General features: G+C 38.2%; 1 protein-coding gene across 2 annotated transcripts in view; it reads left to right on the forward strand.

The window, feature by feature from the left end:
* Positions 1-26,554, forward strand: part of Tmtc2 (transmembrane O-mannosyltransferase targeting cadherins 2) — a 419,027-nt gene that overhangs the window by 334,342 nt on the left and 58,131 nt on the right. Inside the window, exons 10-11 of one of the 2 annotated variants that reach the window (XM_028883517.2) lie at positions 733-847; positions 20,941-21,004. In XM_028883517.2, coding sequence (XP_028739350.1) covers positions 733-847; positions 20,941-21,004 — 179 coding nt within the window. The remainder of the gene's footprint in view (positions 1-732; positions 848-20,940; positions 21,005-26,554) is intronic. The other variant, XM_037196785.1, reaches the window with a different exon arrangement.

Raw genomic sequence — 26,554 nt, forward strand, 5'->3', positions numbered from 1 at the left:
TGTGCTACCAGCTGATTTGATTTGAACTTTAATCTCTCTATAAAATCATGCTTAAATTAGTATCTCTGTTGAGAAATCTCCATCTTTCAAGAAATCACTTTTGTCTATATATCCATAGACTTAAATTTTAACCCATTTTTACATGTTATTTTACCAGTGTAGAAAGTTTCTTTATGTAATTCTTAAGATGCAGTTTTAAAGAATTGTATGGTACTAGCTGAAACAATCTTATCCTTGCAAAACTGATCTGAAATAGTTTCAAAAATTCAAGCTTGTTAGTATTTATCCCACTTCCACTGCAAAGTGTAGTTTAGAGTGAGTTATTGCCAAATCTATCTTTTTGTGCCTTTTGAATAATTTTATAAAAAAAAAAAACGATTATCTCAGAATGGATACACCTGTTTGCATGTATGTATCAGGGATGGGTATTATTTTAAAGTACTAACAGTTAAAATAAACATGACTTGCATTTATTATATTTCTTTGTGTGTTCATTTTTTTTTCTACTTGAATAGATTATGGAAGATTCTTTTTAAGAAAAATGCTTTGAGCACACAGAAATTTAGAATCTTTATGATACCCTATAATTATGGGAAAGGCATATAAAATATGACTAAATAAAGAGCAGGGCATTAAATCTTGGCTTCAGATCACTGTTTCCACTACACTTACTTATTATAGCAAGCAGTTATCACTTTTTTTTGAATGAAGCTCGCTTACTTTACTTTGCAGGTCAGTTTCTTCTGGAAGAATCTCGCCTCACAGAAGCAGCCGAGATGGCCAAAACAGCAGCTGAACTGGACAGCACCGAGTTTGATGTCGTCTTCAATGCTGCCCACATGCTCAGGTTAGTTTTTGTTTCCATATCTTACACAGATGATGCCTGGAAGAGAACAATTCATTATATTAATTTCCCTGCTGTACCTATCATAGCCTACATTTTTAAAATGAACCATGCTGACATAACCAGCTAAAAATTAATAAGAATTGCTTCATTCATTATAATCTATGTGTCCACTGGCGGGGAAGATGAGCTCTTAGGGTCCAGAAAATTACTGAGTTGCTCCTACTCACTTTTTCCCTTCCCTCTAAAAATTGCTACAAAAGAATTCCAAGGGTAAATTTAATAATTGTCTGCTTAAATGTCTCCCAAATACAAACATTATATCTATTAATCAAATATGTCCCTATATTTGCTATTATATTACGCATTACTGAATGTGACATGGGATACCTTTTAATATGTTTGTCCATGGGAACAATTATCAAATACAAATATACTTAAGATACATAAAATACTCACAATGGCTTGGTAATCATCACTATTGATATCTTGAAGTGATACATTGTTAAACCATTAAGGCTTGCATTTCAGAAGTTATTTCAAAAGCTAATTACAACAGCAGCAAAAGCTTGAATTAAACAAACAAGTCAACTATTTTCATTGTGAATATTAAGAAAAAAAAAGGGGGTCACAGTGCCTCCAAAAGATGTTTTAGATGAAAGAGACTCAAGAGGTTCAACCAATTTAATGAATAGTATTTGTTAGTCAGTTTGTGTGCTATTTGTCTATACTCTCACTAAATTTCTGCTCATTCACTCCCCACCAGTGTGCTTCATCAAGGGATGTCCACACTGAGGTCTCTGTGCTCAGTCCTCCCCACAAATAAGCATATACACATAGAAAATGAGGACTACGTCTTACTCCTAACTTCTTATTGAAAAACCTCATGAATTCACATGCAGTAGTCAGGATGAATCTAAAAAAAAAAAATATCTCGTAGCACTTATCAATGGTGATGCCTTCCAAAACCACAGTACCTCTTCACAGATGGTATGTTGATATTGATAGACTCCATTAGCAATTTGGTGTAGCCCTGTGTTTCTGTAAATTTATCATGTGCAGATATGTGTGGCCATCACTAGAATCAAGATACACTTCTACCAAGTCCCATCATCATCATTTTCACTCCTGTGGTTTTTTTTCTAACTACCTAATCCATTTACCATTGACTCCAAGAAACTGATGCTTAAAGCAAATATTTTAGATAATTTTGGGTTATCAATTAAGATCGTCATTATAATGTATTAAAACTATATTTTATTGTCCTCTTCTCTGGGCTTTTAATAGTTTTTAAGTTCCTCGGTTCAAGGGGTATGAATTTATGTTAAATAAACTCACTCTGCATTAATATGAGCAGTTCAAAAGTACTTCTGTTTTGGAGAACCCAAGAAATCTGACATATAGGGCTAGAAATGTAGCTCAGTCAATAGTGTGCTTGTCAAAGTCCTTGGTTCAATCACACAGACCACATAAAAACTAGGTATATTGGAGAGTGCCTATAATCTCAGTCCTCTGGGGGTGGAGACAGTAGGGTCAAAAGTTGAAGGTCATCCTTGCCTTCATTTGGAGTTCAAGGCCAGCCTAGGCCAGATGAGATCCTGTTTCAAAGAGAAATAATGAAAAGTGACATGTGCAAATAGAAACCAAAAATCAATTCATTGTCAATATGCATACAAATGAGACTATACCCAATGTATCTTCAATGTAAACATGATGGATGATTTTTTTAAAGACATCTTAATTTGGGGATAAAGTTAAGTGCTGATAAAGTGAAGAGCATTTTGTACTCTTCCTGAATAAAATGCTGGGCTCTTAGTCACAATAAACAGTTGTGAGGATGGGAGAGTATGTTTGTATAGATTGAATCATCCTACTCATCATAAATGCTCTCATCAGCAAGACATTTCGCTACATAGAAAATCATGTAAAATCCCATATCTGGGATTCAAGGTCTACCAAAGGAAATCCAATATAAGACTGTTGCAACACACACACACACACACACACACACACACACACACACACACACACACACAAGAGCTCATACTGGCTTCTAGGCTGTGGTTCAGTAGGTCCAATAGCAGCTGTCTATCAATGGAAAATCCAAAAATCCAGTAGTTGTTCAGTCCACAAGGCTGGATGCCTCAGCTGCTCTTCACTGTACACCAAAATCCCAAAGAAGTAGGCTCTAATGCCAGTGAAGGAATGGATTACCAGCCAGAGCAAGCAGGCAAAGAGAACATGTTCCCTTCTTCCATGACCTTTATGTAGGCTGACAGCAGGTGTGCCCCAGATTAAAGGTGTATCTTCCCACCTCAGAAGATCTGAATCAAAAGTGGGCTTTCCAGTTCAAATGATTTAATTAAGAAATAATCCCTTGCAGATTTTCCCTCTTGGGTTTTACTTAATTCTAGATGTAGTCAAGTTGACAACCAAGAATAGACATCATAAGTGCTTACTGTACAAGCTGATTTCTGATCTCTTTTTTTAATATCTAAGATTATTCAGCGATTTTTTGAAAGTACACATATATGTTTGTGGTCTCCACTTGAATACAGTTTTGGCAAAATATGTCATAAGTAATCAATATTTTTGCTTAGTGTCATTTTATATTTGAAGTGTCCTAAGGGAGTTCCAAGATCTAAACTGATCTTGATATCAAACATTTCCTCATGAGCTTTGTGTTTGGTGAGCACTACTCTTCATAGTCAGGAATAATACTTGATGACCCTGTCTGCCCTCAAGCTCAGCAAATTTTACCATGCAGGGCCTGTTCCTCTGTCACTCAGAGGCCACAGCTGCCGCCTGTTGTTCTGAGTCTGGAATTCCGTTTTCTTGAGACTGCATCTCATTGGTGAAACCTGAGTCATGTGCTGGAAGAAAGTTAGAAGATGAAAGAGTGTGGGGCTCCTGCTTTGCTTGGGAACATGGAATCCACATTGTGACTAATTACCAAATATGTTTACCGGGATAGTGATCACAAATGCGCAGTCTCACTTAATGAACATAGACAATGCATGGTGACACTTTTGGGACTTCAAATAAAAACTTAAGAACTAATAGATGCTTCCAGATGAAACTTTTTCTTTTTGTTATTTTAAAGCAGATTGATTATCATCAAAGGGGAATATCAAAGGAACTGAAAATGTTTGAACTCAGTAGAATTGAGTCTACGTAGTTGTGAGAGGAAACAATTGTATCAACTCTTCTGTTAAAAAACATTTTGTAGGAAGGGACATATTCAGTTTTCTGTACTTGGAACTGGAAGTTGGAATGAGAATATGAATTTATTTGCTACCTGAGAAGAAGTCAAGAGGCAAGAAAAACACATTTTACCTAATTCATAGGCTTTGGTATGAGAGTTTTGTTGTTCTTTGCCTTATTGAATTTACTTGATGAGGGATGAAAGCAGTGTTTATTCCAATATCTTCTGCCTGCTTGGCACTGTGTTTTGTATGCATACACGACACTCTCCTATTTCTGCCTGCACATTTGCAGAGGGGACACTGGTATTCTTATAGCTGCAGACCCTGAGGGCCCCATCATTGTTTCTCAGAGTTGGCAAAGATGGAATCTGAAGGCAGTGTAGCCTGGTTACATATAAATATCTTTTCATTATCACAGGCGTCCCTCATCTTTATAACTATGTGACTACCCCGAAGCTATGATTCTTACTAAAGGAAGAAGACTTATAGATGATGACAGGTTGTCACATATGTAAATACTAAATGATAAGGCCTCTCTGGAGTGTTATATGGATGCTTTTATGGTAAATCATGGAAAGTGGGTTTACGGGTTCATTGGAGAGATTACTCCAACCTTGTATCAATGGGACATTAAACTTCTAGAAACACCACCATGGACCATGTCTGTCTTCAGTCACATGACTTGGAGAAGTGTGCTCTTATTTTTTCTGTTTTCAGGGATAAGAGTACAAGCTTCCAATGTAGTGAGAAATGCCCGACTGTGTCATATCACCTGGTTCTGATTGCTTTCCTAATTTCTAGAACAGAATGAATACATGAGCAAGAATCATTATATTGTAATTTCACTGCTCAAACAGCACAGTGTTAAATGATTACATGCTATACAAACATAGAATTTAATGCTAATAACTTCTTTACTAGCTCTTCTGGAGGCAACACGAAATATAAATTCTTAGGTGAAAAGAAACAATATCAAGGTATCCCCCCACCTCTGTGTGTGTGTGTGTGTGTGTGTGTGTGTGTGTGTGTATGTGTGTGTGTGCTCGCGCACGCACGTGCGTGCACATACATTTTTGTTTGAGGTAAATGCAAAGTTAGTCTTTAATATTCCTTGGTTTGGCATCTGTGAACTCTATTAACTACAGACAGAAACCTTGAGGTGAGCAATGTATTTTGTATGTATACTGCCTTGTTTAGAATGGCTTGATTGCATGTCTGATGCATTAGGTATTATAACTGATGTCAGACTCATGTACAGTATATGGAAGGCTTGCACAGGTTCTTTGTGTAGTAAGAGCTTAAGTGTCTAGAGATTTTGGTATCTGAAAGAAAACACTTTAATCATTCCTCAGGACAAGTATGGCTTCAAGGCTGTCTCAGTTGTGAGGTTGCTCCTTTAATTTTTTTGAGAGAGCAAAAACATTGGAAGATTCATGGCATTTTCAAATTATAGATCCAGCAATTTTTGAAGGTAGCTTCTCTCATAGCTGCATGAAGGTTGGCCCTTGAATTCTTGAAGCAGCATGAATGAACTTCAAATCCAGGCCCTCTTGCATGTACCTCCCATGTGCTGGAAACAGGCATGAACTGTTTTTTCAGTAAAATCCTATTTAAGACACATTGTTTGGGGTTGTAAGATCTTTTAGCATTTGACAGATGAAGTCGATGGTGGTGGGTACCTTTCAACTCAATACCTATTTCATAGTAGTGAGTAAAGAAACCACTCCGCATTCTTGAGAAAATACATGTTCGGATCTAGGGGGTTGACTGGTCCCTGAGATTTTATACTTTTAACAAGTTCCAGGTGATGCTCACAATGTTGCTTCATCTATCACTACTATGGGCAATTTGTCCTCCTCCTTTTCTCCTCATTCATTCTCCCAGTCACTTCTCCCCTGCCTGAGATCCACCTAGTACATAAGTGATAGTTTACTGTGTGTGAACATCATGGTTCACATTATCAACCACTCCCTCCCTTGTAAATTTTCATTATAAAAATTTCATTGACTCTTACTATATCCTGACTTGACTCTGTCATTAGCAGCCCCTGAAAGGTTTGAGACCATGAAAAAAAAATGGACTCAAAAGTTTATGGGACATGATACAATGTGTGACACACAGGGACCATTTCTAAAATTATATCCTATGGGCTAGGGAGGATGGTTCAACAAGCAAGGTTCTTGATGCCCAAGATGATCTGAGTTCAGTCCTTGGGACCCACAAAACAGGAGAGAATTGGCTCCATCAAGTTATCATCTAACACACACAGACACACACACATATACACACACACACATGCGCTCTCTCTCTCTCTCTCTCTCTCTCTCTCTCTCTCTCTCTCTCTCTCTCTCTCCATAAATAAATAAGTGTAAAATAATTAAAATTATATTATCTTTAAAAGCACATATTGTCTCTTTTCTTGATACGTTTCCTATTTTCTGCCCTCTTCTTTAAAATGCAGACAAAGACTTACAGGTCTTACAACTATTTTTGATGTCTTGACAGAGTTCTTCTCTAAGAAGTTTATAAGTGATTTAATTCAGACGTTTCATTACATGGATCCTCCTGTTCCAATGTTTTGCATATGTGAGACTCTGGTTTTGCTATTTTAAGATGTTCCATATGTTTGTTTGTGTGTGTGTGTGTGTGTGTGTGTGTGTGTGTGTGTATGTGTGTGTGTGTCTTCGATTTCAGTTTTATTTCTTTTCCTTCTATACAAATTACAGACTGGAATTAAAGTGTAGTTCTGCTTTAAAGGTAAATGGGGTTTAAAGGTAAGCACCTGGTCACAATAGACAAAAATCAGCAGAGGCAATCTGTACTTCCATCTACATTTATGTTACATGAGCAAACATGTCTGTAGCTTTAAAAATTCTCAGGTGAAATATATTTAATGTGTAGCAGTGGGTATTGAACATATTAAGTGGTTTTTAATTCACAAAAATTATTTGTAATGCCTGTATCTCTTTTATATATCATATATGTATCATATAAGACCAAATGACTGCTGGTCTTAAGTCTGTGTTTATTTTATTTTATTTATTTATTTTTTCATAAATGCCAATTATACATTTTTATTAAGAAATTTTCTATTCACTCTACATACAACCCACAGATCCCACCTCCTCCCTCCTCCCATCTCCCAGCCCTCCCTCCCAAGCCACCCCACATCCCCACATCCCCCAAATCAAGGTCTCCCATGGGGAGTCAGCAAAGCCCAGCACACTGAGCCTAGGCAGGTCCAAGCCCCTTCCCCCTGCACCAAGGCTGTATTATTGAAGACTATTAATATTATTGAATATCTTGTTCCTGTGTAAGTACAGGGACAGATGTTTCAAGAAGGTCTCATAGCCTCATAGAGACCTCTGGCTTCTTTATGTGTCACAACCTCCAAGGCATAAGGAAGATCTTCAAATAGATAAGGATATCTCCCCTAAAAGCGTGTTGGGGGCAGGGATAGTATATTCAGAGCTTTCCTGGGTAAGCTTAGAAGCAGCATTCCTTGGAGAAGGCATAAATGATTCATAAGGAATTTTCCATCCACCCAATATCCTCAAGTTGTACAAATATAAACGTCTCCCAAGTATGCAGCAGGTGGAGATGACAACCAAAGGTGGCATGGCAGCCATCATGGGGCTCAGCTGTGCTGGATCTGTGTCAAGCAGCTGTGCTGGCTTCATGACTTCTGCCATTCCATTCAGATATGGCTGTGCCACTACTCCAGTCCCCTGGGGGCTTCACAGCCACTAGTCTACAGTTCATGAGCCCACAATAGTGTAGCCGGTCATCTCTGCACTTCTTCCCGTCATGATCTCAATGTGCCTCGCCTGGAGAATCCCTCCTGTCTCTCTCTCTCATGGACTGGATTCCCAGAGCTCAGCCTAGTGTCTGGCAGTGGATTTCTGTATCTGCCTCCATCAGTCACTGGACAAAGGCTCTATGATGATAGGGTATTTGCTAGACCGGTCACCAGAGTAGACCAGTCCAGACACCCTCTGGACCACTGCCAGCAGTCCAAGGTGGTGTCATTCTTGTGGGTTCTTGACAGCCTCCCCAGCACCCTGCCTCTTCCTTTCCCATGATTCCTCATCGATCATGGTATCTCCTTCCCGGCCCTCCCACTCTGTGTCTGTTCCAACTCGACCCTCCCATTTCCCTATGTTCTCATTCCCCACTCCTTGCCCTCTGCCACCACCCCCCACACACACCCAGTCCACTCATGTAGATCTCATCCACTTCTCCTTCTCTGGGTCATCCATGTGTCCCTCCTAGGGTCTTTCTCTGTTAACTATCCTCTCTGGGGCTGTGGATTGCAGTCTGGCTATCCCTTCCTTTACATCTGGTATCCACTTATGAGTGAGTCCATACTATGATTGTCCTTCTGAGTCTGGGTTACCTCACTCAGGATATTTTCTAGTTCCATCCACTTGCAAATTTCTTGATATCATTTTTTTTTACTGCTGAGTAGTATTCCATTGTGTATATGTGCCACATTTTCTTTATCCATTCTTCAGTTGTGGTGCATCTAGGTTGTTTCCAGATTCTTGATATTACAAATAATGCTGATGTGAACATAGTAGAGCATGTGTCCTTGTGGTAAGATTGAGCATTCCTTGGGTATATGCCCAAGAGTGGAATAGCTTGGTCTTGAGAAAGACTTATTCCCAGTTTTCTGAGAAACTGTTATACTGATTTCCAGAATGGCTATACAAGTTTTCATTTCCACCAACAGTGGAGGAGAGTTCCCCTTGCTCCACATCCTCTACAACATAAGTTGTCTTCGGTGTTTTTGATCTTAGCCATTCTGACAGGTGTAAGATGGTATCTCAAAGTTGTTTTTGATTTCATTTCCCTGATGACTAAGGCTGTTGAGCAATTCTTTAAATGTCTTTCAGCCATTTGAGCTTCTGTTGAGAATTCTCTGTTAAGCTCTGTAGCCCATTTTTTAATTGGATTGTTCAGTATTTTGAAGTCTAGCTTTTTGAGTTCTTTATATATTTTAGAGATCAGCCCTCTGTCAGATGTGGGGTTGGCGAAGATCTTTTCCCATTGTGTAGACTGCCGTTTTGTCTTATTGATGGTGTCCTTTGCTCTACAAAAGCTTCTCAGTTTCAGGAGGTCCCATTTATTAATTGTTGCTCTCAGTGTCTGTGCTACTGGTGTTATATTTAGGAAGTGGTTTCCTATGCCAATTCGTTCAAGGCTACTTCCTACTTTCTCTTCTATCGAGTTCAGTGTAACTGGATTTATGTTGAGGTCTGTGATCCACTTGGACTTGAGTTTTGTGCATGGCCACAGATACGGATCTATTTGAAATCTTCTGCATGTTGATATCCAGTTATGCCAGCACCATTTGTTGAAGATGCTTTCTTTTTTCCATGGTACAGTTTTGGCTTATTTGTTGAAAATCATATGTTCATAGATGTGTGGATTAATGTCAGGTTCTTCAGTTTGATTCCATTGGTCCATGTGTCGGTTTTTATGCTAGTACCAAGCTATTTTTTATTACTATAGCTCTATAGTAGAGTTTGAGGTCAGAGATCATGATGCCTCCAGAGGTTGCTTTATTATACAGGATTCTTTTAGCTATCCTAGGTTTTTGTTTTTCCATATAAAGTTAAGTATTGTTCTTTCCAAGTCTGTGAAGAATTGTGTTGGGATTTTGATGGGTATTGCATTGAATCAGTAGATTGCTTTTGATAAGATTGCCATTTTTACTATGTTAATCCTGTCTATCCATGAGCATGGGAGATCTTTCCATTGATATCTTCTTCAATTTCTTTCTTCAGAGACTTAAAGTTTTTATTATACAGGACTTTCACTTGTTTATTTAGAGTTACCCCAAGGTATTTGTGGCTATTGTAAAGGGTGACATTTCTCTGATTTCTTTCTCAACACATTTATCATTTGTATATAGGAGGGATACTTTTTTTTTTTAGTTAATCTTGTATCCTGCCACTTTACTGAAGGTGTTTACTAGCTGTAGGAGTTCCTGGGTAGAATTTTTGGGGGTCATTAATGTATACTATCATATTGTTTGTTAATAGTGAAAGTTTGACTTCTTCCTTTTCAATTTGTATCCTCTGATCTCCTTTTGTTGTGTTATTGCTCTAGCTAGACCTTCAAGTACTATGTTGAATAAGTATGGGGAGAGTGGACAGCCTTGTCTTGTTCCTGATTTTTGGTGGAATCGCTTTGAGTTTCTCTCCATTTCACTTGATGATGGCTGTTGGCTTGCTATAAATTGCCTTTATTATGTAGGTATGTTCTTTATATTCCTGATCTCTCTAGAACCTTTATCATGAAGGAGTGTTGGATTTTGTCAAAGGCTTTTTCAGCATCCAATGAGGTGATCATGTAGTTTTTATTCTTTCAGTTTGTTTATATGATGTATTACACTGACTGATTTTCATATGTTGAGCCATCCCTACATCCCTGGGATGAAGTCTACTTGGTCATGGTGGATAATTTTTTGATGTGTTCCTGGATGCGGTTAGCCAATGTTTTATTGAGTATTTTTGCATCAATGTTCATGAGGAAGATTAGTCTGTAATTCTCGTTCTTTGTTGCATCTTTGTGTGGTTTGGGTATCAGGGTGATGTAGTCTCATAAAAGGAATTTGGTAATATTCCTTCTGTTTCTGTTGTGTGGAACAATTAGAAGAGTATTGGTATTAGCTCTTCCTTAAACTTCTGGTAGAATTCTGCACTGAAATCATCTGGTCCTGGGCTTTTTTTTTTTTTTTTTTTTTTTTTTTTTGGTTGGGAGACTTTTAATGACCGTTTTTATTTCCTTAGGGGTCATTGGTCTATTTAAATAGTTTACCTGGTCTTGATTTAACTTTGGTATGGGGTACCTATCCAGAAAATCATCCGTTTCCTTCAGATTTTCCAATTTTGTGGAGTACATGTCTTTGAAGTATGACCTGTTGATTCTCTGTATTTCCTCATTGTCTATTGTTATATCTCCCTTTTCATTTCTGATTTTGTTAATTTGGATGCTCTCTCTTTGCTTTTTGGTTAATTTGGAGAGGGCTTGTCTATCCGTTGATTTTCTCAAAGAACCAACTCTTTGTTTCATTGATTCTTTGTATTGTTCTCTTTGTTTCTATTTTATTGATTTCAGCCCTCAATTTGTGTATTTCCTGGTGTCTGTTTCTCCTAGATGAGTTTGCTTCTTCTTGTTCTAGAGCTTTCGGTTGTGCTGTTAAGTCACTAGTGCTGTGGGATGTTCTGTATGGCAAATGTGTTGCTCTGATTGGTCAATAAATAAAACCTGACTAGCCAGTGGCTAGGCAGGAAGTATAGGTGGGACTAACAGAGAAAAGAAAGAACAGGAAGGTGGAAAGAGTCACTGCCAGCCGCCACCAGGACAAGCAGCATGTGAAGATGCTGGTAAGCCATGAGCCACATGGCAAGGTATAGATTTATGGAAATGGATTAATTTAAGCTATAAGAACAATTAGCAAGAAGCCTGCCATGGCCATATAGTTTGTAAGCAATATAAGTCTCTGTGTTTACTTGGTTGGGTCTGAGCGGCTGTGGGCCTGGCGGCTGACAAAGATTTGTCCTGACTGTGGGCAAGGCAGGAAAACTCTCACTACACACTAGTGTGAGATTTCTCCAACTTCTTTATGTGGGCATTTAGAGCTATGAATTTTCCTCTTAGTACTGCTTTCATAGTGTCCCATAAGTTTCGGTATGTTGTACATTCGCTTTCATTGAATTCTAGGAAATCTTTAATTTCTTTCTTTATTTCTTCCTTGCCCGCCCCATTGATGATCCAATTGGGCATTATTCAGTTTCCATGACATTGTAGGCTTTCGGTAATTTTTGTTGTTGTTGAAATCTAACTTTAAGCCATGGTTGTCCGATAAGATATAGGAGGTTATTTCAATTTTTTTGTATCTGTTGAGATTTGCTTTGTGACCAAGCATGTGATTTATTTTGGAGAAGGTTCCATGGGGTGCTGAAAAGAAGGTATATTCTTTTGTGTTAGGGTGGGATATTCTGTAGATATCTGTTAAGTCCATTTGAGTCATAATGTCTGTTAGTTCTCTTGTTGCTCTGTTAAATTTCTGTCTGGCAGACCTGTCCATTGATGACAGTGGGATGTTGAAGTCTCCTACTACTAGTGTATGGGGTTTGATGTATGATTTAAGCTTTAGTAATGTTTCTTTTACAAATGTAGGTGCCCTTGTATTTGGGGCATAAATATTTAGAATTGAGACTTCATCTTGTCGGATTTTCCCTGTGATAAATATGTAATGTCCTTCCCAATGTCTTTCAATTAATTTTAGTTTGAAGTCCATTTTAGTAGATATTAGGATAGCTATACCAGCTTGATTCTTAAATCCATTTGATTGGAAATCTTTTCCCAGCCTTTTATTCTGAGGTAGTGTCTGTCTTTGAAGTTGAGGTATGTTCCTTGTATGCAGCAAATGGATGAATCTTGTTTTCGTATCCATTCTGTTAGCCTGTGTCTTCTTATAGGTGTATTGAGACCATTGATATTGATGGATATTAATGACCAGTTATTGTTAATTCCTGTTATTTTTTGATGGTAGTGTTGTATGTTTCCCTTCTTTGGTATTTGTTGGTGTGGGACTATCTCTTGCCTGTGTTTTCATGGGTGTATCTAACTTCCTTAGGTTGGATTTTTCCTTCAAGTGCTTTCTGTAGGGGTGGGTTTGTAGAGAGGGTTTTATCATGGAATATTTTGTTTACTCCGTCTATGTTGATTGAGAGTTTTGCTGGGTATAATATTCTAGGTTGGCATCCATGGTCTCTTAGGTAATGCATAAAGTCTGTCCAGGACCTTCTGGCTTTTAGAGTCTCCATTGCGATGTCAGGTGTTATTCTTATGGTCTGCCTTTATATGTAACTTAGCCTTTTTCCTTTGCAGCTCTTAATATTTTTTTCTTTATTCTGTATGTTTAGTGGTTTGATTATTATGTGGCAGGGGGAGTTTTTTGGTGTTTTTGTTTTTGTTTTTCTTTTCTATTTGGTGTTCTGTAACCTTCTTGTATCATTATAGGCATTTCTTTCTTTAGGTTGGAAAAGTTTTCTTCTATGATTTTGTTGAATATATTTTCTGTGCCTTTGAGTTGGTATTCTTCTCCTTCTTCTATACCTATTATTCTTAGGTTTGGTCTTTTCATGGTGTCCCAAATTTCCTGGACATTTTGGGTCATGACTTCTTTGGATTTAGTGGGGTTTTTTGACAGATGAATCTGTGTCCTCTACTGTATCTTCAACACCAGAAATCTGTTCTTCCATCTCTTGCATTCTGTTGGTTATGCTTTCATCTGTAATTCCTGTTTGTTTACTTAGATTTTCCACTTCCAGCATTACCTAAGTTTGTGTCTTCTTTATTGTTTCGATTTCAGATTTCAAATCTTGAGTTGTTTCCCTCATTTGTTTAATTGCTTTCTCTTGGCTTTCAATTGATTTACTGATTGCTTCCCATTTTTTGTTTGACCTTTCCTCTAATTCTTTAGGGGAATTTTTCATTTCTTCTTTAAAGATCTGTATCATCTTCTTAAGGTCTTTTTAAGGTCTATTTCTTCTATTTCTTCTGTGTTGGGATGTTCAGGTCTTGCTAATGTAGGTTGTCATGGAGCCATAGTAGGTTTTTTGTTGTTGTTGAGTGTATTTTTGCACTGGCGTCTACCCATCTCTTTCTTCACTTGGTGCAAGTGGTGTCTGTGTCTGAGGGAGGCTCTCTCTCTCTGATTGATACTCTTGGTCCAGTGGGAGCTCTTGGTCTAGTCGGTGCTGATGAACTGTTTGTCTCAGGTAAAAGCTCTTAGTCCAGTTGGCCCTTGTGGGTTCTGTCTCGGGGAGTAGTTGTAATCATGGCATGCAGGTGGGTGGGGAGGGGTGGGACTTGTGGGTTACAAGGTCTGGTGGGGGATGGTGATAGTCTGACCTGACTGCAGTAGGTCTGCCTGCCTACTGGCCTGAAACTGGGACTGCAATGCATAGTGGTGTAGGGGCACAGCCTTGTGCCCCTGGGCCCAAACCTAGGGGCTGGGGTGTTCAGGTTTGAGGATAAACACTCACCTCGTTGTCCAGTCAGGTGCTGGTGGTCTCTGACTCAGATAACAGTTCTTAAGCCTGTTTTTAAAATATATTTTTCTATTACAAAGTAACAGAGAGCAATTAAAGATAGAAAATATGTATGTATTTTTGCTGATGTAAGTTTTATAGTCGTATATATAAAATGGAATTCTGCAGTGTGCAAATTATGAACTTTGTGACCTTTTTATCTTTTATTGCTGTGCAGCTAGAGTCTCACTGATGACAGAAAAATGACTCCAGAAACTTAAAAAATAATCACCTTAGCTCACTGTTTAATGGGAATTCAGTTACTCAGTAGTCTAGTTGATGGATAACACCTGGGTTTTCTTCTAGTCCTTTAACAGTTTTGGTCTCAAGAGGCAGAGGTGGTGTGGAGGGTGGGGGATGCTCAATATATATGAATAGAGATCGTTAATGAGTAGGGAGCCTCCATCTGAATTTCCCCTTCATTGTATCTGCTATTCGTTTAGTTGTTATTTCTTTACTCTCTGGTCACGTGTCTTAACAAACTGCTGATTTGAAGACTGAGGGAGTTGCCCATCTGGGCCCTGTGTGGTTTCTGGAGGAGTGATTTTTCTTTCTCATCATCCCCTTCATTATTTGCTTTGTGTGTTATAGCCAGAATGAAAGGCTGTCTGCATCTGGCCTGGGAGACATGATAGAGCCAACGATTTTCACTTCACTTTGAGTCTTGTACTTGTAGGGGAACATGTGAGAGATGATGACTCCTCTCTATATCTAACAATGATCCCCTAAAATGAAAGATTAATAAAAGTATCTGGTACTATTTTTTTTATTTTCCCTTATGTTTAAATCAGTGGTAATAATAACAATTACTTCATGGCATTCTAGATATTAGATAAAATTATAAATTAATGGATAGAAGTTGTATACTGTTTGTCACATGAAATAATGAGTAAAAAACGACCATACTCATGTAAGGAAAGTATGTATTTTCAGCTTCTTTAAGTGGATGTGTATTAACAGTCTGGACATTTAAGTCTTGCACCCCATCCCTAACAATTTTACTTTGGAGGTGTCTGACTGTATTTAATAGACTCCCTGGAGCACAGAACAGAATATGCTTATTTCTTCACCTTTTAAATGCTGATTAATTATTTAGTCATTTTTTGCAATTAGGACTTAATAAGTATTCCAAGGAGTTCTCTTTCGGAGGGGAGTATAAAATATAACCACAAAATAACATGAACTTTGAACACTTCCACATGAGTTTCCTCTCTTGTCCAGAGAATAAATCAGGAATATAAATGACCATTCTCTTCCTAGAACTGACATATTCCTTCCCATGGTTTTCCATGTGCTGTCATAAATACCTTCTGATTAGTAATAAAAAAAAGACTTTTGAATAATAGAAACAAAGTTCTACAGTGGAAATTTATTTTACATGTATATGACATATATAATAAATTCTGATTTTTAATTTCCTTTAGAATGTTATCAGTTGTAATTCTAGCTTAAATTAACTCTTCTAAATATTCCCTTTGAGCATTAACTCACTATGTTAGTTAATTTTTTATTGCTGTGTGCCTGACAAAAAGCCACTCAAAGGAGATAAAGTTTACTTTGGCTTGCAGTTTGAAGAGTTACCATCCATCATGGCTGGGAAGGCATAGCCTGGCAGGCGTTTGTGATGCTAGGCACACACGCTGTCTCTGCAGTGTGGAAGCAGAGAACTGACGGGAATTTCTTCAGTAAGAGTAATGTTCAAGGCCCTTCCCAGGACTTACCACCTCCAGAAAGTCTGCTCCTCACAAAGGTTCCTCAGCCTTCTGGACCACTGGGGAACCAAGTATTCACACACATAAGCCTATGGGAAAACATTTCATATTTATACACAGCTAACCACTAAAAACTCTTATGACTTAAAAACTTATCAATGTTTTTAAAATTCAGTTGCTTGATGTCTTAGAAACATTTTGTCTAATGGAGACCCCAGTTTCTCCTTTGATCAGGATCTGCCTTACGAGTTGAAGACTATAAAGAACTGTTAGTAGTGCCCATTCTTTCTATACTTTATATCTATTGTTTGATCTCACTTCAGAGCAACGTACTTCCTTGTAGTATCAAGTTCCTCTAATTTCCTACCTCCATGCTTTTTATATCCCTCTGGAGAAAACCCTTCCAGGGCATGACCTGAAGAATTCTGGTTCAAATTTCCAAATGAATCTGAACCAAAGCTAATCTATAATTTGATGGAGGGCACCTTCATTAACTATCCTAGTGAGGCAAGTTTTACTGTTTCGTACCAGACTTAGGTACTTTTCTTGACATATTGAGGTTGAACTTTGACATTTATGGGAATATAAACTGCAGTGGCACATTGTAACATGCCGCAAGTCTAGCAGAGCCTTGGCTCAGGGTTTGCTTTCTTTAAAACTTCCATTAAACATAATAGTGTTTCTGATTATTTTTCCTTCAAACATTAGCAAGATATGTCTGATTCTCCGAAGAGATGTTTTCTTTAGTTATTCCTATAATTTATAGGTCTGCATGGGGCATATCTTTATGCTTTTTATTTGTCTTGACCAAAGTGCAAATTCAATTTAATAAGTAAGGCTGATTGGCTTTGTTTTACAACCTGACTCTGCTTCTCTAACTGAGAGACTTGACTCATGTGTTCTGTTTGAGTCCTCTTTCTCTGTCTTCTTACTGTCTCAGAAGTTTTTTAACATTACAGCTTTAAGAGAACACTGTCCCTCCCCACTTTTTTCCGTGTGTGTGTGTGTGTGTGTGTGTGTGTGTGTGTGCGCGCGCGCGCGCGCGTGTGTACTTCGTGTATATACATGTATGCATGCATGTTGCATGTGCTTGGGGAGCACATGTGTGTATGCAGGTGCACATGTGTGTACATATGTATAAAGGCTAGAGGCTAAAGTTGGGTGCCTCCCTCAACTGGTTTCTCTGTATTGAGGCAAGGTATCTTACTTGAATCCAGAGCTCACTAACTTGACTAGTCTAGTTAGCCAGTTTTTCTGAAGATCTTCCCCCATCTCCTCATTTTTGCTGGCTGAGGTGACAAGCAGGCTGCCATGTGCACCTGGCATTCATGTGGGTTCTGGGAATCCAGATTCACATCCTCATGCTTGTGAAGTAACCCTTTGCCTGCTGCGCCCATCCCCTAAGAACACTATTCCCTTTTAAAGCGGACCCGTAGCCGATTAGTGTTAGTGCCCTACCACTGTTAATATGTCATCTGAAATTAAACTTGGCATTTTCCCACAGCTTTTAATCTGTAATCGCCTATATATTTACCAGACAGCAGCTCGCTTGAAGACCTTCTTATATCTTGTTATCTGCCATCTGGGCAGGTCTTCTGAAGCAGCGTGGTCAAAGGGAAAAGAAAAGAACATTATGTTTTGATGACAAGCTGATATTTGGTGTCCCCCTGCTGGCAAGTTGACTGAACCTTGTCTTTGTTGACAGGCAACACACACGTTTATCCATTAGATTGACTGTGAATTCTGTTTCTATGATAGGTGTGCTACTCCTGAGCTCGACTACCAGCAAGAAAACTATCTCTGGTTATAAAGGAGACTAAAGATTCCTCTACTGGGACTAGACAGAGTTTCTGCATATCATGTGGAAGACCCTAGTTCAATAACTAGTACAACTCCTCCCTGAAAAAAATATCTCTATGGACTGGAAGTTTAAATTAACAAAATACAGTTTAAACCCAGTGGCTATGAACCATTTAGTGGCGCTAAACTATTACATTATTGTAATTGTTTGTAGGAAAAGTGTGGACTAGACATGGCCTCATTTCTTGCACCACTGTGAGTGAATGCTGGGTATCCCTTCATTTTTCTTTTTATTTACATTTTTTATTCATTTTCATTTTAATTTCTAAATTAAAATTTCAAGTGGGAGCATCCAGTGATCTGAGATTAGGTCATATTCCTATGCTTGCTACCAGACAGCATGGTGCATGAACATGTGTGTACATTCTTGCGTGTGTGCATATGGGCGTGTGTGTGTGTGTGTGTGTGTGTGTGTGTGTGTGTGTGTGTGTGTAACACAAATTGTTAAATAGTCTGATTAATAAAAAATGCAGAGCCAGATATTGGTGTGAAAGCTGAAAGAACAGAGGGATAGAACAAGCCAGCCACAAGTTCTTACTGCTAGGAAATCCTCAGCCCAAGAGAGCTGCTTCTTATATACCCACGCCTATATACCTTTCTCTGCTCTGCCATCTCATTTCCTCTTTCTGCCCAGCTCTATCACTTCCTATCTGTCTGTACAGACCTCCAGACATCTATGGCTAACTAGAACTGGAATTAAATGTGTGTGCCACCATTCCTGGCTCTGTTCCCAGTGTGGTCTTGAACTCACAGAGATTCAGATGAATTTATGCCTCTCGAATACTAGGATTAAAGTATAGTTGGAGGTTTTCCTATGTCCTGGCCGGCTGGTGATCAGGATAGATCTTTCCCACTCATGTCCCCCAAGTAGACACACAGAGGCTTATATTAATTATAACTGTTCAACCATTAGCTCAGGCTCATTACTGACTAGCTCTTACACTTAAATTAACCCATAATTCTTATTTATGTTTAGCCACATGGTTTGGTACCTTTTCTCAGTTCTGCTTTATCATCTTGCTTCCTCTGTGTCTGGCTGACAACTCCTGACTCAGCCCTTCCTCTTCCCAGAATTCTCCTTGTCTGTTCACCCTGCCTATACTTCCTGCCTGGCTACTGGCCAATCAGCATTTTATTTATCAGCCAATCATAGCAATACATTCATAGCATAAAGAATGACATCCCACAGCATATCTCCTTTTCTGTCTAATCAAAAGGGAAAGTTTTAACTTTAACATAATAGAACGAACAGTTATCAAACAGGAATTACAATATTTAGTCCATTTGTATTTGGCAAAATTCAAGAAAATATTCTATCTATCCTATATTTATGAGTCTAAAGTTTCATATCTAATTTATCTTTTATTATAACCAAGGAAAATTATAGTTATAACTATTTAATCTTCAACTACATCAAAGACCTCAGAAGGATATAATATTACTGAAGTAAACAGGAAGAACTTTGTAAGCAACTTCCAAAATTCTAGAATGACAAAGACAGCTGGCTGCCTGTCAGTCACCCAAAGTTCCTCTGCAATGTTGGGGCATCTGTCTTCAGCCCATAAGCCTAGAGTCTCTCAGTCACTTCTTCCTGTGTCCTGTAGAATGTCTGGCAGTTTCTTCTGTAAAGCAGAAACCTGAAGGACCATCTCGCCTTGCAAAGTTCAGTGGTCACCTTCCTATGGGTCTTGCATGTCCAGTTTATACAACATTCACGGCATGTGCTACCACTGACTGACCTCTATGTTTAATATAGTGGCTGGCTTTGTCCTCAGATCCCCAGGCTTTATTTGTTAGACCATAAATAAAATATCACCGTGTGTGTGTGTGTGTGTGTGTGTGTGTGTGTGTGTGTGTATGTGTGTGTGTGTGTGTGTGTGTGTATGTGTATGAAGGCACATGTGTGTATGTGTATGTATGTGTATGTGTGTTCATGTGATGTGTTTGGAGAGAGAGAGAGAGAGAGAGAGAGAGAGAGAGAGAGAGAGAGAGAGAGAGAGAGAGAGAGAGAGAGAGAGAGAGAGAGAGAGAGAGAGAGAGAGAGAAATAGAGAGGAAGCAGAATGACTTTCTACTCCAGAATGTATTTCATATCCAGTGTGTGTATATATGCATGCCCATGTGTATGTGCATGTGCCCATGTGCACACAGGCAGAAGCCCAAGGAAGACACCAAGTGTCTTCATCTGTCACTTTCCACCTCAGTGTTTGAGACAGGGTCTCTTACCAAACCTGGAGCTCACTTCTTAGCTGTACTGACCAGCAAGCATACATCATCCTCCTATGCCTGCCTCCCATGCTGGGAATACAGACATGTACTATCACACCACATGGGTATGTGGGTGCCAGGAACATGAATTGGGTCATCATGATCTCACAACAAGCACTTACTGAGCCATCTCCAAAGCCCAAAGTACTTTGTTTTTAAAATGTTATTAATTTTGATTAGCATCAAACAATTGGCCTCATGATGTTTTCATACATATATCATTATATTTTACTCATACTCATTCCTGGAACCACCATCCCCATCTCTCTGCTTTCATAGTTCTGTTTCTGTTTCCTTGTCTCATGTTTATATGTGTGTGAGAAAGAGAGAGAGAGAAAGAGAGAGACAGAGACAGAGAGACAGAGACAGAGAGAGAGAGCATGTAAAATGAATATATAATTTCTTAAATCTTCCAAATGTTCACTATGTTTATTTTTAAAATGCACAGCTAGGGGCTGAAGCGATGGTAGTTTTAAGTGTTTATTGCTTTTGCAAAGGACCCAAGTTAATGGGTCCCTTTGGCTTCTTTGAGAACCTGCAAGCACATGGTGCACATAAACTTGTACAGATACACATTTATACATATAAATACATTTTAAGTCAATACCTAAATATTTTGACAATTGACTTTTTAAATCTTTTTGGGGGTTATCATTTTGTAACTGGAGAATCTTTATGTATTATTTGAGTTATCTTGAAAAGGAAATTACCTTTTCCTGTGACAAACATGTAAATATTAATTACCAATACATACCCAATGGGATTATGCTAGGATACCATTTGTAGTACTTTAAAATAATAGTAAGTTCATTTCAGACTTTTTTATGGGAACTTACTGTTTAGTCAATGTGGTTGTCATTTTTTTTTAAGTTACTGTCATTCTGCTCCTCAATGCCTCAATTTAAAAATACATGATAGAATTTTTTATTTTTCCTTTGACAGACAAGCTAGCCTCAATGAAGCAGCTGAGAAGTATTATGATCTGGCAGCAAGATTGAGACCTAATGTAAGTACTTTCCCAGTAGGCACCATTGTTGAAGGCTTGGTCCTAGAGCATGCAATGGTGATTGTCATTTATGCTGCCTTGTTTCATCTTTTCCTCCAAGGTTTCTCAGTTTCAATGCCCACTGTACAGCCCCTCTAATAATACACCATCCATGTGGTTCAAGTTTCTTTGTCTTCCCCAGAAATTTCTCTCCTCCCTTTGTAGATCGCCATTAACTTTCATTATCTGAATACAGGTTTGATCATTGCTAGATATCTTCTATTTTGGTGAATCTTCAAATTAACTCTATGAAAGCTTTTATTGTTCCTCTAGTGATAAATACTTACTGTTTGCCTTCCACTGCATTTGAACCTTCAGTTGTGTACCTATTTCATATTCTAAAGTTCTCATTTTTCATAACTTGGCTTTGCAAGTTTATCAATGATGTTTTCATTACAAGTTTTCCCTGGGTACTCTAACTTCCAGAAAGTAAGATGGATATAAATTAGATCATTACTGTTGGAATAGAATTACTATTTATAAAAAGCCAAGAGCTGCTCTTATGGCAGCCTGACGAGCAGGATTTTTCACAGCCTTGAATTCCTGTACTGACCATTTGTTCTCATATACATTCTGCACCCCTGTCCAACAGCAAAAATTTCTTTCCTGCTCTTCAAATATAGACCATGCATTTGAGAAATGCAATTTTCATCCTGTAATAAAAATACATGTGTGGGTGCAATACAAATACTAGAATCAGTCTAATTTCTTTGTAGTGTTGCATCTGTTGGGCAAATACATATAAACGGGCTGCTTTGAGAAGGAGGCAGAGATTCCAGAACATGAAGTATATTAGAGAAAGAGTATATTCAACTAATTGATATAGTGCTGTGACTCCTTTAGAGCTGTAGTCTTGTGAGAGTAGAGACCTATGAGGAACCAGAGTGTGTTTCTTGCTTTGTTTTCCCCATAAGATTTAATTATAATGAGCTGAACCATGTATATAAATATTGTTTCATGTATAGTCATATATTATCATATAAACAGGAATATGTTGAAGTCTCATAACAAAAGAAAGATTAGCATAGCAAAAGCATACTCATTCATCTAAGATTTTATCACAAAGGAGTCTTCAGCAATGAAGACCCAAAGAAGGAGAGGGAAGGTTTGCGTGGTTTTTGTTTGTTTGTTTTTTATAGCCATTGGTGTTCAAATACAACTGGCAGACTGAGGAGTATGATGCAGATGTAATAGGTGAAGAGGACTGCAGCAGGTTCGGAAGTGATGGATGGAGGGCACTCTGGCAAGGTCCAGTTGCTCAGATTCTATGTCCCATCACCAGAGATAAAGATATAAATGTCTGCCTTAGCACTTCCTTCACAAGAGAGAACAAGGAAAGGCCATAGGACCACTGTGCTTCTGTACTCTTCCCAGCTCTCTTTATCTCAGATTTCCAAGAATCCATGTTTTGCCACGGCTGTTCTGAGCCACTTCACATAGTTATGAGATAACTGAGGAACTGGCAAGCTGTTTACAACAGGAGGAAATAATCCTAATGGCAGGAGCAATGACAGCTAGAGTTTATTGTGCATTCATTTGTGACTCTCTTTGCTAGATAGTTCATCAGAATTTGTTTATTGTAACTTGCAGCTGCGTTTATGGTCTCAACGGTGCTGAAGGGTGGAGAAGTTAATGCTTCACCTGGCAGCACAAATTTAGAGAGTCACTTTGTCATTTAGCCTACTGTCTGCAAAGAAAGAAAGCTTAATGAATTCCAAAGGGGGCTGGGGAGGCTATACCACAAGAGGAAATATACATCATTTATCTGGCAAACCAGCATAGCAGTCAACTTGTTTACTTATTTTGCATGTTTACTGAACATCAAGTACTATGCTAGGCACTGGACACAAAGCCTCCCTTTCGAGAACTGAGTATCTGAGCAGAAGAGAAGAAAGAAATAAGGAAACTATATAATCTCTTAGGCAGTGGTGTGTTTGGAGGAAAATGAAGCAGTATGGGGGTTAGGAATGTAACAGAACAAAAACTTTGTAAGGGTTTGAGTGTGACATCCCCATGTAGTTTTAAAAACAGAAATGTTAAGTCTTAAACCTGCAGTGGCATCAAAGGCAATCAACAGAGAGGTTCGTTTTCCTTCTCCATTTATGTTGATCAATGTAATAAAACATATATAAACTTCATAATCATTAAGATGAAGTCACTTTCATTTTTCCTGTGTGATTGGGTGAATGATGGTCTTTACCACAGTATAATAGAATAGGGAAAAACAAGTGTCTGAGCTTAATGAGCCTCTAAAACAGACAAAGGCATCTAGGTACTACAGACTGCAGGCCTGACTTATGGGGTTGCTTTTTTTTTAAATGACTAGGCAAATCATAAAATCAATATTTAATCTCCAATGCAGGGCCTCTTTTCCAAGAGACCCTCAATTATTTCATCCCAAATGTGCTACAGATTGCTTTTGAAAATGCATTTTATTCAAATGATCCTTTCCATATCTGGGAAGAGTGCTTTTTATGGGCTTTGCTATAAAGTTCATATTAAAGAAAAAGTTAATTGTATTATAATTAATTGGCCAACACATGTGCATTTTTTCCCAATTAATTTTCTAATCATTTGGGTTTTCAGTTGATACTCTAGTGTACATAAAGTGTCACTGAGGTCAGAATGATGGAATTACAAGCCATGCCAATATTATAATTCTTTTCTGAAACAGAGAACTATTTGAGCAACTTAATCCTGCATTTGATCTAAATCAAAGCACCTGCCTAACATTTATCTTGCTGCACATTTCCTTTGTTCATAAAAGCTTTCTTGTCCTTGCCATACTTAATTGAACAAATGCTGTTGTCATTTACCTGATTATATGAGGAGAGAGCTAATGGATATCAATTCTCCTTGCCTATTTAAATAGTTCCACTTCCTGTTCTTTTTTAGTTTACTCATCTACACACTCAACAAGTCTTACTCTTACTTTATGTCATAGAGTTTCTCTTCTGTTTGCTTAAATAAATATCATTTCCACTGTATTATTCATCAGGATACTGTATGAGGGTAACTGAAAAATCTAACAGTGCTTATGTGAGGTCATAACTGTGCAAAACAAAGTGGGTGGCTTGTGTGATGACTATTATTATCACCATGTTTACAGTATTATTGATGGTGATGGAGAGATGTCTCAGTGGGTAAGGGCATAACTTCACCTCCTAGCACCCATTTTAATACAACCTCTAACTTCAGTTCCAGGGATGCCATCTTCTGGCCTCCATGGGCACTGTGCTCATGTATACAACCCCCACTGTCCCCCCCCAACATGTTCACATAATTTAAAATAAAATCTTTTTTTTTAAAGATTTTTTTTATTTCTAGGTATACTTATATCTTCATAAAGTACGATTTCACTTCTTTTAATATGTCCTGTATTTTTTATTATACAAAAGCATATTGGTCTACAGAGTTTATTTTGAGATGAATTGACCTTTTGTAGTGTAGCCTTCGTGACAAAGTGGTAGAATAATGAAAGAGGACTAGCTGATTAGGAGTGGGATGTAGTTTTATATTTGGCATTGTCTGCCTCAGCAGTGTTCACTATGTTGCCTTATTGAGAATTGTGATTGTTGACAGCATACATCATAGGTATATTTACTATAGCATGGCACACTTCATCTTAAAATTTTATTCTATTGACATTGTGGGGAAATTGCTCTAAAAGTAGATTATATCAAAACATTTTTACAGTAAAAAAAGGTTTTATTGGTGTTATATTTTAGGTTTTGTTAGTTTTCATTTTTATAAGTTAAGTTGAGCCTTGTATGGAATTAACTCTGTGACAGTCGTTCTCCATCTACCTCCCCCAATCCATTTATGCACAGCAAAAACTGCTGACTCTCAAGAACTAGAGGGAACATTTAAAGACAACTGTTTTGTTCTTTGATTGGGAATGAAGCCAAAGTCTGCATTATCTTCGGGATAAAAGAATTTAATGTGAAGAATGGGGAATTTGCATGGTACAAAGTCACCTACCTTTGCTTGACTTCTCATCCACTCTGGAGTCCAGAGGACAAAATTCTTGGTGCTTGGGTTTTCAGGGCAGACTTGTTTATGATATATACTCATTCCAGTCAATTTTAATTCAAATGTCAACATTATATACGACTCTATGTCTAATGAAATAGTGTTTCAGAGTTATAAAAATTTAACTCTGACCTTGGGAAATATACAATCTAATGTAGGAAAGCAGGGGAAGAGAGGACATGTAAATCTCAGTCCTTGACTATAAGAGCAGTAAATAATGCTAATAAGGGCTTTGTGGGGGACACAAATTGGGTGCTAAATAAATGGATAGGAGAAATTGCTTTCACCTGGGTTGATCTAAAAAGGTTTTGAATTCAAGTAGGAAAGCCTAAAGAAGCTGTAATAGTAGAATTTTTATTGGCAATTTTAGCAAGAAGAGGAGAATTTTGGCAGTGGGGTCAGGTCATACTCATACATAGAGGCAGGGAGAATGGGAGGAAATTGATAACTCATAAAAACAGACCAAAGGCATTAAGTATCACACTTATAATTCAGAAGTCTATGTTCTGTAATTTTGGCTAACAGTGTGATATAATGAAAGTAGTAATTAAGATGACATGAAAATATGTATTGTGTTCAGAGAAGAAGGATTGAGAGACCCAGCCTCGATAGGACCAAATAAAGGATCATTGTAAGTATCAGGCAGTCAAGAGTAAAAGCATGAATAGAGAGGAGTGGCAGAAACATACATAACCCAAGTAGTAGTTGATAGCATGTGAGTAGGAAAATTAGTTGTTGTTCACCTAAGTGCTTCAAATTTTGAATTTAAGGTAACTTGGAAACAAAAGAAATACCATAAACAGAAATGAGATCATCAGAGGGTTGTGTTTATTTCAAGAATACATTCTTAAGCATAGACTTATGCTGGGGATATCTGTCTGTATGCTGTGAATGTGTTGCTCTGATTGATTGATAAATAAAACGCTGATTGGCCAGTAGCCAGGCAGGAAGTATAGTATAGGCGAGATAAGGAGAGAGGAGACTTCTGGAAAGTGGAAGGCTGAGTCAGGAGTCGCTGCCAGCTGCTCCTGCCATGAGATGTAAGATGTAAAGTACCAATAAGCCACAAGCCACATGGCAACTTATAGATTAATAGAAATGTGTTAATTTAAGATATAAGAACTAGATAGCAAGAAGCCTACCATGGCCACACAGTTTTTAAATAATAGAAGTCTCTGGTTGTTTACTTGTGTTGGAGTGGCTGCAGGAGCCAGGTGGACACAGGAAAACTCCAGCTACAGACTTAGCACATTCTGAATGAATGTATGGATGTATGGTTTTGTGTAGTTTTGTATGCATGGTACATGCACATAGAGGTGTGCGTGCCTGTATGGGAGAGGTTGTGGAGGTAAACAGTTGACTTTGTGTGTCCTCCTCTATCAATCTGCACCTTACTTTCTGAGACACATTCTCCCACTGAACCAGAAGCTCATCAGTTCATCTGGGCTGGCTGAACTAGCTGGCCAGACCATCAGGTCT

This window comes from Peromyscus leucopus, chromosome 18 (assembly GCF_004664715.2).
Source record: "Peromyscus leucopus breed LL Stock chromosome 18, UCI_PerLeu_2.1, whole genome shotgun sequence".
NCBI lineage: Eukaryota > Metazoa > Chordata > Mammalia > Rodentia > Cricetidae > Peromyscus > Peromyscus leucopus.